The 14,243-nt window shown below is 47.8% G+C and overlaps 1 protein-coding gene across 8 annotated transcripts in view; it reads right to left on the reverse strand.

The window, feature by feature from the left end:
- Positions 1-1,292: 1,292 nt before the first annotated feature.
- The window catches only part of PEBP4 (phosphatidylethanolamine binding protein 4), a 219,827-nt gene continuing 206,876 nt past the window's right edge, over positions 1,293-14,243 (reverse strand). For 3 of the 8 annotated variants that reach the window (XR_010918875.1, XR_010918874.1, XR_010918876.1), the window contains exons 8-9: positions 8,981-9,163; positions 1,573-2,747 (exon numbers count right to left, since the gene is read on the reverse strand). Coding sequence is in view for 2 of the 8 variants with exons in the window: in XM_067543690.1 (XP_067399791.1) it covers positions 1,631-1,704 (74 nt within the window). In the remaining 6 variants the exon portion in view is untranslated. Of the gene's footprint in view, positions 2,748-8,158; positions 8,213-8,980; positions 9,164-14,243 lie in introns of all 8 variants that reach the window. The other 5 variants (XM_067543690.1, XM_067543689.1, XR_010918879.1 and 2 more) reach the window with 4 other exon arrangements.

Here is a 14,243-nt window from a genome sequence, read left to right on the forward strand (position 1 = left end):
TCTTGGGGGGAAAAATTGAAGGGTTAGGATCTTTTTCATCTTCTCACCACACTGATACAGGGATAACTGGGATTTCCATTCCCACATTCGTCAAAGTGAAGGGGGGGATGGAGTGGGAATTTGCTCCTGTAATGGTGGCTATTTCAGTTGACCCACTGGGGACTGAACAGGGGACTTCAAGAGATAAAGTTAAAAAATCAGCAGCTGGGGCTGGGGCTGTAACAGAAACAGTTTCTAGGGCTCTGGCCCACAGGGAGATATATAATATGTCCAGTGGGTTACACTTGTTTCTGCTAAATTTTGGCCCTCCTCTGGACACAGTCTTTTGTAACACTGGTTCCTAAGGAGTCTCTGATGGACATAGTTGGGCTTGTGTGTCTGGGACACATCAGGTTGCAGTGTATGCCCTGTATTATATAGAAATATTATACGGAAATGATGCTTTTGAATTTCACAAAGAAGGCCCAGTCCACCGGCCACACTTCCCAGCCCTGGAGGAACCGCTTAGCCACCACACAGGTGGGTCAGGATGTGCAGATCAGGACTCCCTCCTCTACTCGAGCGGCCATGTTGCCTCCATTCCTCTACTGCCAAATGCAGAATAATAATAAACAACACTAAAAAGCCACTCCAGACTTTATAGTGGAGGGCTGAGTGTTTGCTTTATTTTACCGGCAGACAGAGATGAGACTTTCATTCTTAATTACTGTGGAGGAGCAAGCAGGCACTGGCCCAGCTGTCCTCACCCTCTGAGATGGTGAAAGGCAGGTTCCAGCCCTGCATCCAACTGAGTTCCAGGCAGCCCAGCCCCAGTCTTGGCTTTGTTCCACGTGGTACTAACCAACGTGGTTATCTGCCTGGGGAGATGATGAGTCTACAGTGGGTGGAAAGGCAATGGATCAGCTAGTGTGCGAACTCATTTTGCCTTGCTAGTTACACCCCTTGCCTCGGAGTTCTCCGCCACCAAGTTCTGCAGAAAGGGAAAATATTTCCCACTAGTCATCCAAACATATGGAAACTCTGGTTTGATTGATAAAGCCTGCCTTTTCCTGTTCAAAGCCTACTGAGTCAGTAGGGCTTGTTTACACAAGAAAGTCACACCAGTTTAACAAACTGTGTATATAAGTCAACTGGTGTAAATCCCAGTGTGGACACACTTATTTTGGTTTAAGATTGATTTATTTTGGGTTTAGGCTGAACTGTACTAAGATACTTTGGAGCTGAAATCAGAGTATCCACATGGGAGTTTACACTGGTTTAACTGAACCGATTTAAGTTAAACTGGTGCAATTTTCCCAGGTAGAGAAGGCCCAAGTTTTAACAAAAGAGGAAAAGATACATGGAACCCCAAACTCCTGAACTATTTTCTCCTGGTTTGTCTAGCTGTCAGCTGTTCCTTTGCTCCTAGGCAGTTTTACACTGTAGGAATGTCCCAGTGCTGAGGTTGTGTGGGTAGCAGTACGGGGGGGAAATACAAAATGTTTTTTTCAGCTTCACATTTATTTACTGAGAACTTCTTTGTGTTTATTGACAAATACATGTGAAAATAGAGAGGCTTTAATTATGATTTTGGTGTACTTTCACTAACGTGTGTATACAGGAATCAATGGCAAAAAAAGGTCACCCATTCTCATCTCTTATTGTGTGTTTGTACAATGCCTAGCAAAAAGGGACCCTCATGCTGATTGTGACTTCTGGGCAGTCCTGTAATACAAAAACATCATAATAATAATTCAATAACATTGATCCCCATGCCTGAAATCCCCCCTGAACATTATTTTCTTCTGTGTTCAAAACACTCTCTGTGTTAACAAAGCATGGAGAGCGAAACTGACATAACTTCAAACTCAGCATCTAAGCCGGGCACCAAGTCAACCTAAAAAAACTTCTCAGATGTAGCATTTGTGCCAGAGAGTTTTGCTGCCCTAGACAAACTGGAAAAATAACCTCCTTTCCCAACCCTCCACTCTCTTACACAATCACTAGTCACTTCCCGTAATATTTTGTTGCCTTAGGAGGCCCACCTGTTGCAGTATGGTTTACTAGGTAGAGAAGAGGGATAGAGTGAGAGTCAGGACACCTGGGTTCTAGTCATGGCTCTGTCACTTGGAGACCCATGTGGCCTTGGACAAGTCACTGCACCTGTCTGCACCTTAGTTTCCCTCTCTGTTACATAGGAGTTGAGAGGATCATGTTGCTGTAGTAGCCAAACACTACATTATGTTTCATGTCTTTAGCCTCACAATATCTCTCTGAGGCAAGGAAGTGCTATTACCCCCATTGTACTGTTGGGAAACTGAGGCACAGAGAAAGTCTGTGGCAAAGCAGGGAACTGAACCCCCGTCTCCTACGGCCTAGGCTAGTACCCTAATGACTAGACCATCATTTTTCAACATTTTAAGGTACTTTGCGATTCCCCAGAAGAAAGGGTCTGCCATATAAGTGCAAAATTCTGCACATGTGGGGACAGCCACCACCACCAAAAATGCAAACTTTGAATATTAATAACTCTGCAGTGCCGTTACCTCCGAGCTGTGGAGGTTTTGGCTGTCAGCTGACATGTGACTTCTCTAACTTTTTTCGGTCTTGTGACTGTAGGACCCGTTGCTGCCCAGCAATTTTAGCAGAAGTTGATCTGTGCAGGAAGGTGTGAGGGTGATTCATGTGCTGCTTATTCTGCTGAAAACTCTCGCAGGTGCAGAGCAAGGGAGACAGAGAACTCTGCGGAGGGTATTCACAGAGGACAGCTGGGGGGTTTTAAAAGGGGAACTAATTAGTTTGTCATCTAATAAGTAACAACTAAAAAGTACATAGAGAGAGAATAGCATGACTCTGATCTTCTGTACAGAGGGATACGCCACCATATAGACATACAGAAAAGAGCCCCACAACCATCTTCCTGAATAGACAGAATTGGCCCCATCCAACAATGTCCCTAGAGACAGAAATAGAAGATTCCCCTCATGTCCCTCTGTGCATTCTTATTTCTCAGGGAATTTGGCTTCAAGTTTCCAGTAGTGAAGTTCCTATAATGGCTCTGAGTTTTTGGGATGTTCCTAGCACCTGGCTGTGCATTTCCATATTGTGAGGAGGCCAGGACATCTCTATTGACAGGTTGCTGGCCCTAGACTTCTATATTATTAGTAGGATTCCGGGGTACTAGGCCTCCGACTTTTGTATTCACACAATGATGAGACTTCTGGTCCTAGACTTCTGCACTGGTTCTGCACCTGTTCCATCAAGTCCTACACCTGGCTCTGAGAAGGTTGCTGAGACAGCGGATTCTGGGCCACGTTTGTTGATGGCTGCTTTGGTAGTCACTCTATGCAAACTCTTTTTCTCAAGCTGCCTGGAGAAGGGGAAAAGGAGAACAAAAGAGAACCTGAATCGGATCTTTAAGTCACCAGGTGGGCATGGCAATAGGGTGTGTTTATTTTCCAGGGCCCCAAACTGTTCACTTTGCAAGCCATAGGATCACATCAGCGGGACAAAAAGAGGCCAGAGGAGGCAGCTAGAGTCCGTCATTTCGTTTCTGAACTTCGGGAGAGTTTGTCTTGCCTGCCCGAACAGCTGCAGCAGGCTCTGTTTACAGTAAGGAGAGCGGCAGGAACTGAGCGCCACCAGAAAGGATTATAATGACATGGTGGCTGAGGATACCAGCTCTTCCTGACAGCCACTGTCGATTTCTCTTTCTTGCTTTTCATTCTGCACCAGGCTTTGAAGCAAGCCCGTTCACGTTTCCAGCTGTCACCCACCCCTTCATTAAAAGGCATCTCTGCTGAATGCTCCTCGTGGGGTAGACAGACACCTCTGAATTCTGGAGCAGCACCACCAGTTCTCCAAGGCTCCCACTGCACAACTGGGGAGGTGAACTTGGTTGGATTGTCGCCTTCTTCTGAAGCATCTGGGTCAGCAGGGGCTGGGATTGCCAAACCAATGATCTGCAGCACTCCAGCACACCTTATGTTCCTATGACTCATTTCCTGACATCGTCTGGGGTGGTGGGTCCAGAGGTAACACAGCTGTAGGTTTGGAGAGCTTGTTACCGACTAAAGGAAAATGCACTTTGCCACGTTCAGTCAGAAGGAACGTGGATATGTCAACCTTCCGTCTGATAGGTTGAGCTGGTGGTCCCTGGGACCTGTATCATGGGCTGTCCAGGTATCTCACTCACTACAGCTGTTATGACCATCGCAATTGATTCTACATGTAACCATCTGTGTAGCTTTGTAAGGCACCATGGTGATGCACACAACATGCTTTCATATATAATAAGAATAATAATGTAGAGGTTTAGGGCTAAATTAAACCTAGGTGTAATTTCAAGGGAGTTCTGCCATGAAATAATTTATTCCTTACTATCTGTGGGCCAAATTCTGGCTTCAGGCTACATGCTTGCCTGAAAAGATGTAGCCAGGAGGAGAAATCATGGTGCGCAACTATTATGTCCCAAAGGTGACCCTCTCAAAACCCAAGGAGCTGACATTCTGCATTTCTTCCCTGAATCAAGACATGGAGAGATGCCCCGGCTTGCATAGGGACCAGGAGTTTCTAACACGACCCTCTTGATTTGCCTGTGGAAATGTCATGCCCTCTGCCGCTTGGATGATTTTTGCTCCCAATCGCATTATGACCTCAGGTATGCCAGACTATGAGTGCAAACAAATACTGCATGTCAGGATGAGAGGTCAAGCATGAGTGTGGGTATGCTGGCCATCTCCCACTCCCCTAACTGTCCAGCTGTTCCATGCCAGCAGGATGACATTCCTGATCCAGCACCGATTGGTTCCTTGTTCCTGACTTGACCAGGGCGTCTCTTCCCAGAAGAGGAGCCACAGGATGTCCCAGGATCCAGAAGACAGGCATTCAGGTGCAGGATCTCATCGGGAAGGGACAGCTCCATTAAGTTTACTCACAGCTGCAAGATCATCTCGCTGTCCCCTTGGGGCAGGGGAAGCAGAGGCCGTGCGAGCGGAGCAGCAACCTGGGAGGCCAGAAGCAGCTCAGTTGCAAGGTCCAGAGCTGTGCAGGAAATGCTGCTGAGTGAAAGTTCTGTGTGCAGCTGAGAGGGATGATCCCTGAAGGTGGCAGCACCTCGCAGCTGGCTGGCAGCAGCAACTGTATTAGCAAAGGCAGAGAAAGTATGCGCAGAAAGAAGCCACTCAGATGGGTAGGACCAAAACAATGACAGCCCCTAGTGCAGAGCGAGTACGCAGGCTTCAGCTAAAGGGACCCAGGAAGCAGTAGAGAGACAGAGTGATCAAGAATGCAACCATCACGGTCCAGTATATACATTGTGAAAAGCAACACAAAAGGCAGAAAGAACAATGCCCAGCCTATAGGCAACAGGGTAAGGTGTGTGGGAAACAGACCCATTTCATGCTCCAATGCCACAGCCACCTCAGGAAGAGAAAAGCAGCAGTGCACGCCGTGACTGCGGACAGGGGTTTCCAATGAAGAGGACATCTGCACTGCAACTTTACCAGATCAATGGACTCTTAATGTACATGCACTGCAGAGAAAGGCTGCCAGCCATTCAATGGCCATGTTTGCAACTATGCTATTAGATCAACAACTGGATCATGGAGCCAGCTGCAATGTATCCCAGCAACGTTGATAAGCAGCAATACTAGAGTGGAGAAATGAGACCAAGTGCTGGTGAGGTACAATAAAACCATTCTAAGGCCAGTGGGCAAGTGCAGGCAGCTGATAAGAAACCCATGGAACAAGAGATGTTATCGCTTGAGTGTACGGTGGCTGACACACACGAGTACCACTGTGGGCAGCAGGGCAGCGCAAGCCGCGGCTCTGATCACCATAAACACCACAATATCCTCAGTATGAATGTGGAGGGAGAACAGTCACCGTACGGCCTGACCAATATGCTGACGGAATTAAAGGAGATGGACACCCGAGGGGGCAAGCAGCAGTTCGAACGTGCAGCCCACGAGCCTGCCGATAGTCCATTAGCCCTATTGGAGCCACTGATGAAGGAACTGGCAAGCCTGTGCAGAAGGGGCATCGTTACACCCATTGAAACTGGAACAGACAGGATCAGCAGCAAAAAGTAGTGTTAAGAAACCCCTTCAAGGAAGCTGAGGATCTGCACTGATCCAAAACCGCTTAATCCATACAGTAGAAAAGGAGTCACTCCCCATTGCCAATGAATGAGGACATACCACCTGATCTATGCAGGGCAAAAGCATTCATGGTTTGTGACTGAGTTGCACGAGCCATCTAGCCACCTGACAATCTTTGCTGCACCTTTTGGCAGGTACCAGGGGGTACAAATGTCTCTGGGCATCAGGCCAGCCCCAGAGGTCTTCCAGTGTGAACTGAATCAGGCACTAGAGGGGCTCGCAGGCATCAGGTTGTAGCTGATGACATTATTATAGGAGTACATGTCTAGGAAGAGGCAATCTGGCCTGATTGATACCGAGCTGCACCAACTCCCAAAGAGACGCCAAGAGCAGCGTATCAGGGAAGCTGGAGCTGAGGTGAGTTGAGGTCCCCTGCACTGATCATCTGTTGACTTCTGAGGGGCTCGGGCCAGACCCTGAGAAACGGAGCCATCCAGGAAATGCTCGGACCGCGGATGTGAAGGGTGTCCCGTGATTCATCAGGACGGACAGCTCTCTTTCCAGATTCTGCACACACCTAACAGAAGCCTGTGAACCCCTGAGACAGTTAACAAAGAGGCAGCACGAGAATGATCGGAGACCCAAGAACAGGCATTTGAAAGAGTGAAAAACATCATAAGTGAGGCACCGGACCTAAAATACCACAGCCCTGAAGAGCAGCTAGCGCTACAATATGTTATTGAGACTCCAGTGCGGTGATGTGAAGACAAGGTACTGCCCGGGAAAGTCACTACCGGTGACAGCTCTGCTGAGCCAGGCAGACCCTCCAGAGTACGACCCAGATAGCTCTGTGGGACAGGAGATCGAGTCTGCCCACATGCTGCAGTATCTTCACATTTCCGATGGGAAGCTCCAGGCAATCCAGCAAAGCACGGACCAGGGTGGGGTGCTGCAGGCTGCATAATGATGGACCACTGCAGCAGAATTCAAGCAATTCAGCACCGAACGGGAATCTGAGCACAAGACATCTACCCCTGAATACTCACAAAGCAATGGGAAGGCAGATCCAGCAGCAAAGACAGCTAAGAGACTGATGGCAAAGGCAAAAGAAACAGGAAGAGGTCCCTATCTTGCAATGTCGGCCCATCACAAAACCTCTTCCCAGGGATTGGGTAGCAGCCTAGCTCAGAGACTGATGAGTCAGAGAACTAAGACTTGCTTCCCACGAGGGATAGCCTGCTGCAGCCCAGCGGAGGAACAATGGTCAGTGCACGGAAGCAGTTAAGAGAACACCAATCTAAGCAGGCAGCCTGCTACAAGGAAGAAGCCAAGGACCTGAGGCCACTACACACAAGTGAGCAGGTCTGAGTCCAACCATCAAATAGCCACACAACGCAAAGGCAAAAGGCGACAGTCCAAGTTGAAGTGGGACATAGTCAGATGAGGGAGCTGCAGATTCAGGACAGCGGTGGAGATGAAAGCAAAGACAGCTGCTGAGCAGCCGCAGACAGCTGGCATATGCAGAGAGATGGGTCTAAGTCCAGGACTAGGAAGACATAAAAAAAGCCTTCATATCAGCTGGCCTGACGTAGCTGAGTCAGAAGAAACGAAGGATATGAGCAATGCAGAGGACCAATGGACACCACCCCACGGAATGAAAACAGCAAGTCTCCCACCAATAGTGATAACACAGACAAGAAGTAGGAGACTGGTTAGAAGACAAGCACACCTGAAGCACTATGAGGTTTAGCAAGCCGCAAGGGGCTAGCAGTAAAGGCCAGGTCCCCAGGGTGGGCTGTGGACTGGTAACTTTTGGCCCCAGCAAGTCAGCAAATGCATGCACAAAAGAAACAACAGCAACCATTAAAAGGAAAGGCCTAGCAACCTTCGCGGAACGTGGCGGGAGGAGCACAGGTTGCAGGAAGGAAGGGTTTGGGATTTGGAGGAGGCACGAGGAAGTCAGTCTGTGTGCAAATGGTTTGAATGCTAGCTGTGGTTGCAGCATCTCTGTAATTAGTTCTCTTCATAAAGAACCAGTTTAGTTTTTCAAGCACGGTGGAGTCCTCTCAGGTAATTACCTAGCACACGGTACATGAAACACCTGCTCCAAGCGTAGGGCGCACTTCTTCAACCTGTCCTCGTTTAACATAAATACATGGTGCCGTGCACAATTAAAAGCAAACAACCCCAAAACAAACCCCTGTCAAAACCCCCACTGCACACTCTGTTCTCCCCCTGTGGAGAGGATGAGAGAGAGAACAAACCACATGGCAGATGTCAGTTGTGTTGCTTAATGCACAACTCGAAGGTGCTCAGATCCTATGGTGATGCTGACCGTACAGAACCTATACAGGACAGGAACCCTTGTTGCTATCACACTCACTGCAACAATGTCTCTCAGTGGTTCTGAAGCTACAATTTATTCAGCTAATTGTCCTTGTAATACGTTTTACATCCGTCTAGCTCGTGCGTGAAATACATTTTCACCTGAACAGAAGTTCCCTTAGCAAAACCATAGCTAGAGAGACTTCCTCATTCTGTTTCCTTCATTCAATGGACACAAGCAGTATTCAACTTTTTTTCTCACTGCCCCAGGAGCCAAACACAGCAGCTCTTAAATCATTGAGGAGGTGGTGAAAAGGCACAACAAGAAAGACACACACTTAAAAGCCCAGTCACAGTTTGCTCACCGTGGTGTAGAAACATGACTTGGTATGTGGGAATAAGCACAACTGGCCCAGGATTTACTGAACGCATCCTGCACGATCTAGTGGGTAAAGTGCAGGGCTGGGAATTGGACTCCTGGGTCCTATTCCTGGATGCCTCACGGACTTGTTGCATTGAGCAGGGCAAGGCACGTATGCCAACGTCTTAAAAAAATGATTTCTGATTTTGAATACCTCTTATTACGAGACTCTTTGGACCTGACGTACAGAGGCGGCTCCAAATCTGCAGCTCCATTTGAATTCAGCGGGGGCTGTGTGTGTTCTGCCGTCTGCAAAGACAGGTCCTCGGGGGTGTACCTCATGGTGGGCACCTGAAACCAGTGGTATTGGAGCCTGCCCGCACCTCAGCTTGCCTCGCTGCAAAACGAAGATAATAATGATTAAACTGGTCTGCTGCATGAAGTTTTCTGCATTAACGTCTGTAAAGCACTTTACAGTCAGTGAGTGGAAGGTGCCGTACTGGGAGAAGGGTGATTCGCTTTCATCCCTTTGACGGACAGGACAAAATCCTCGTTAAGAGCCAGAAGCAGGGGGGAAGATTGTTTAATTACAGCTGATGGATGAGGAGAGGAAGTGAGGACGGTGGCTCCAGGACTCAGGGTCTGGTTCCACTTAGAACTTGGGAGATGTGGGCTGCTCCATGAAGACTTATGTTCAGGATGAAGTCCTGGCTCTATAATTCTGGATGGTACTACTATTGATTTTCCTCTGGTGAGAAAGCTGGGCTTCCATTTCGGTCACACATGGGGACACTTTCTGTGGCTTCTCATTAGGCTCCCTCTGGATCTGTGGATGGAGGAACCTTTCCTAGGTCCCAAAAGGAGCCTCCTTATTCAATCAGAATTGAAAAGAATATGGTAAAACCGAGGACACATAAGCAGAGAAAACAAGAATCAAGTGGACCAGGACTCCCAGCGTGCATCTCACTGAGTCTTAACACGCGGCCTGTGGCTGCCTCCTTCTTGCAACCCTGAAAGGAGGACAGAGCTGATCAACTGTGGATCCCAGGTCACTTGTGATGAATTGGAAGACTGGAAACTGTATCCAATCCCTTTTCTCCATCAGCAAGTCCGTACTTCCAGTTGCCAGACAATAGGTCTGCGCTGTGCACCTACATGGGCCCACTGCAGACATTACTGTAAAAGCCTGTGGGTGTTTGAAGGCCAAATTTAGCTTCATGTCAGCTTGCTACACTCCAGAGTATGCAGTGCTGCAGATTTCCACAGGCCGGGAGTTCTAGCGGAGAACAGTTTATGTGAGTTCTGTGACTTTGTGTGTGCATGTGTTCCTGTGCATGGGTTTCTCTGTGTTCATCATTTGCTTCTATGTCCATATATGTGTGTCTGTGTGTGTGCATGCACACATGCCTAGTTCTCTGTATTTCAATCTGGGAAATTCCTTTATTTGCTGTGTGACACGTGATTGCTTTTGTCTCTCAGCTAGGATCTTTAACATGAAATACCTAAGTGCTTTAAAGAGTTTGGCAAAGGAAAATCTTGGAAATACACTGAGGGAATACTTTAGCATCAAGAAATTACGCTAGAAATATGAAGACACTGAATCTAGCTGTCTAGTTTTATATATTGCTGAATATGCACTATGGTAGCCGAGAACTTATCAAATTATGAACTATAATCAATAAATCATGTGCCAATATCAAGTCGGATCTCTACAGTGAAGATTCCAGATTGTTTGCAGGACAGTTGTGCTTTTCCACCTCCTTGGGGCCAGTTTAAGAGCGTTGATCTCAGTTAATAACACATGCAAGAAAATTAAATGTAATCCGCTTCTGCCGAAAGCTGGGAATGGAGTCAGGGACTCTCTTCCTTTGGAGGTTTTGCTCAGGTGAGATACAGCAGACAGGAAGCAAACAAATAGTTTTCCTAGTTGTCAGTTGTGCTTGGTGATCTCCAGATGAATGATTTGGAAACTGAAAGCCAGTTCTGGTTTCTGCAGAGCAAGAGCTTTTGATTATGGTGATTGGGCACAGACTGGGGCAGAAGGACAAAAGTTTTTCAAAGGGGCAACAAGTTGGGTAAGGTATTCTGGTCTCTCTTTCTATACAGGTACTTGGATGGCCCTCATTGCTGTAGAATATGAGCTCTTCTTTTGTTGCAAGGACTGATGAAGTACAAGGCCCTTCTACGTAGGCTGGGATGATTGCAGTTTTGTGATACTCTCATTATTCTGCATAGAACCTTGAATTGCTCCGAAGGCGCTTCTGTATTTCCCACAGACATTTTTTATTGTGAATTATTTCAATGAAAATTAAGCTTTTATTTTATTTTATTTTTCAGAAAGGAGGCTCAAGGGATATTTTCCCCATTAACAGGACTGCCACAATGGTAATAACGTAATACACGGTATTATTCCAGTCACTCATTTACCCCAGTGCAGGCAACAGCAGCACTCTGACTTCTTGAGCCACTTCATGAAGCCATAGTTCAGCTTGTAGGACCGCTTCCAAGTTTGATTTTTAACTGGAGCCCCTCTGCCACTCTCCTCCCACTCGCTCTAACACTGACCCTAAGGATTTATCCACACTCCAACAGTGCTGCCATGAGAAATGGGAACCTTTCATCTCAACTCCTCAAGCTTTTGATGTTCTGATAAACTCAAGCCTGGGTCTGACGCACCCTGGACTCAGAACCCCAAATCTGACTGAAGAAGTTTGCCAAGCCACAATTTTATGTCCTCAGCTCAGCTGTGGCTATGATAGGAAAGCTGGTCAGGAGATGAAGGCATGTGCTTGGGAATCAGAGGGGGCTGTGCTAATCTGGATGTGTGACCTTGGACAAGTTTCTCAAGACCAAAGGATCCGCTACTTTTGGGTGCCTGCATTTTTGCAAGACTAATTTGAGACACTTTGGGCCTGATTTTTGGAATGCGTGGGGAACCCACAGCACTAGATGATGTCAGCTGACGTCCCAATTACTAAGCACTTCTGAAATAAACCAGAGGTCTGACCTTTAAAATCAAGGCACCCTAAGCAGACAATGTTGTCCTTGACTGCTCAGTGCATCAGTTTCCCTGCTGGCAAACGGGGATCATGATGCTGACCTACTGCTCAGGGGGACAGAGAGGGTCAGATCAGTGAATGTTTACAGATCCCCACACGGGAGGTACTGTGAAGGGCCAGGTATTCATTTATTATTATGATCCTATTGTCATGTGCTCAGATCATCATCCTCAGCCAGCTGCTGGAAATCTTTCCTTGGGCGAGTGTTCCTTATTCACATGAGTAACACTGCTGGCTTCAATAGGATTACTCATGTGAGCAAGGGTTTACAAGATGGGGCGCCAATCTTCTGATCTGCAGTGAGATCCATGCAGGCAGGCCCCTGGAATGCCAGTGACATCAATGGGGCGAGGGGATGGGCTTGCTAAGATCTCACTGCACCTTCACCCAGCTCCACTGACATCAATGGATGCAGGCAACATCTTCCAAAACTCTCAGTGCACCTGTCCCGAGCTCCAGTGACACCAGTGGGTGCAGGGAACACTTGCAAAGATCTCACTGCATCTGCAGCAAGCAACAGCTTCACTGCACCATTGACTTCCATGGGCTTGCAGAGATCTCATTGCAGGAGCTGTGCTCTTTAAAGAATGGGCACTATCTCCCCCCCCCCAAAAAGTGAGTTCACATGCTGCTGGTCCTCATAAAGCCTTTCTTTCCTATGCCTGAGGCTCAGAGTCTCTGTACACCCCACCCTCCAGGGACAAGCAGGGGACCCAGCTGCATCATAATCAAGCCAGTCACGAACTTAAAAAGAACTTGTTCCTGTTTTCCATCAAGGGAAGGTACCTGAGGCTGCTCACCCTTGAGCCGTTTGTTGAGATTTTCATTATGGTAATTATTTCAATAATCGTTAAAAATAGGTAATTATTACCCTGCTGACTTAGGCATCCCATTTAGGGCAGACTTCCTCTGAACTATGGCCTAGTTTCAGAGAGAAACGTCCAGCCACATGTGCTGCGGGGAGCTGCCCTGGGTTACCCTAAGTGGATTATTTTTTTTACAAGTTCACTATCTAAAAATAAATAAATAAAAAAATCTGAACTATTATTTTTTTGGTGCATGGTTTAGACTCCCTGTAAGTCTCTCGTGGCAAGAGGCTGGCTGGCTCAGAGAAGAAGGAAGCAAAAGAGGGTTCAGCCCTCAGCTGCGGCTGAATTATACATGGGGCAGATGTGGAAAGCTGGAGAACAATGGGTGCTCCAAACCCAAACCCTGGGACTCAGGGGGCCTGGGTTATATTCCTGATTTTGCCACTGGCCTCCTGGGTGACCGTGGCCAAGTCACAGCCTCCCTCTGTGCCTCAGTTTCCCAATCTTTAAAATAGGGACAATGATACCTACCTGCTTTGTAAAGCACTTTGAGGTCTGTGGATGAAAAATGCTAGATAAAAGGTAGACGTTTGAAAGCCACCTTTCAGTTCCCTGACCCTGGGCCAGTGTATTTCAGAGCACCCGAGGACTTTCCTAAGCTATGCTGGCTGCAGTGCTTCCTTAGGGGACTGTTTCTCCAACCCAGGATCAGGAGGATCTATCTTATCTTCTCCTTCCAAGGGTACGCCCCCGTCTCCCACTGACACACCCCTATGTGCAGGGAAGCGGATGGCATAGAGCCTCTATGCTGGCTTTAAGCTCCCCTAGGATTGATTCCTTGGTGTCACTGGAAATCCCTGGCTGATCTTTCAGGGCAGTTTTCCAGATGCTTTGCCTTGCTTGGAGGCAGCACAGAGCAGCCAGATGGGGGCTGATTGATGGTCTGTTCACAGACCTTCTGAAATGAGACGTTGGGTCACAGTGGGGTTCCCGTGCAGGACAGAACAACCACAATGGACTAGCTGTGATTGCCCCCCACACAAGCTGGCTGGAGCTGGGAGCGCTCAGCTCTTCTGAAAAATCAGGCCTGGTGTGTCTGAAAGCTGGATACCCAAAAGGGCTCCCCAAATCCGGGGCCACTCATGAAAACAGAGGCCTAACTGTATGATGGGAGATCGCTAATGGACAGCTGGGTTGGAAATGGACCTGCTGGTGACAGGGGTCATTCTTCACTAGGATCAATCCTCTTTCCACTTGCACTCACAGCAGGGAATGGCTCTCAGCACTGGCTCTGAGCGGCGTTGCTGCTGCACCAGAAGGATGATGATGGAAGAAGGGTCAGGGACCCACAGACTTCTTGGAAAGTGCTGTTTTGTTTTGTTATTTTTCCATTGTGAACTCTGAAGTTGTCAATTACCAGCAGCCAGCTGAGCCCCACCGTCAGGAGGTAAATGCTTGTAAATCCGGCATCGTAACCACTTCCTTGCCCCAGCGAAGGCAGGCGAGAGAAAAGTAGAGCTGGTTCTTTTTCCTTTCAAATCATCAGCAAGGTCAGGTCTCCAGGTAGCTGTGTGTGGCGAGTTTGATTGACAGGTGGGTTATATTCCTG

Source organism: Emydura macquarii, unplaced genomic scaffold (assembly GCF_026122565.2).
Source record: "Emydura macquarii macquarii isolate MOO-44397 ecotype Brisbane River unplaced genomic scaffold, CSIRO-AGI_Emac_v2 contig_967, whole genome shotgun sequence".
Taxonomy (NCBI): Eukaryota; Metazoa; Chordata; order Testudines; family Chelidae; genus Emydura; species Emydura macquarii.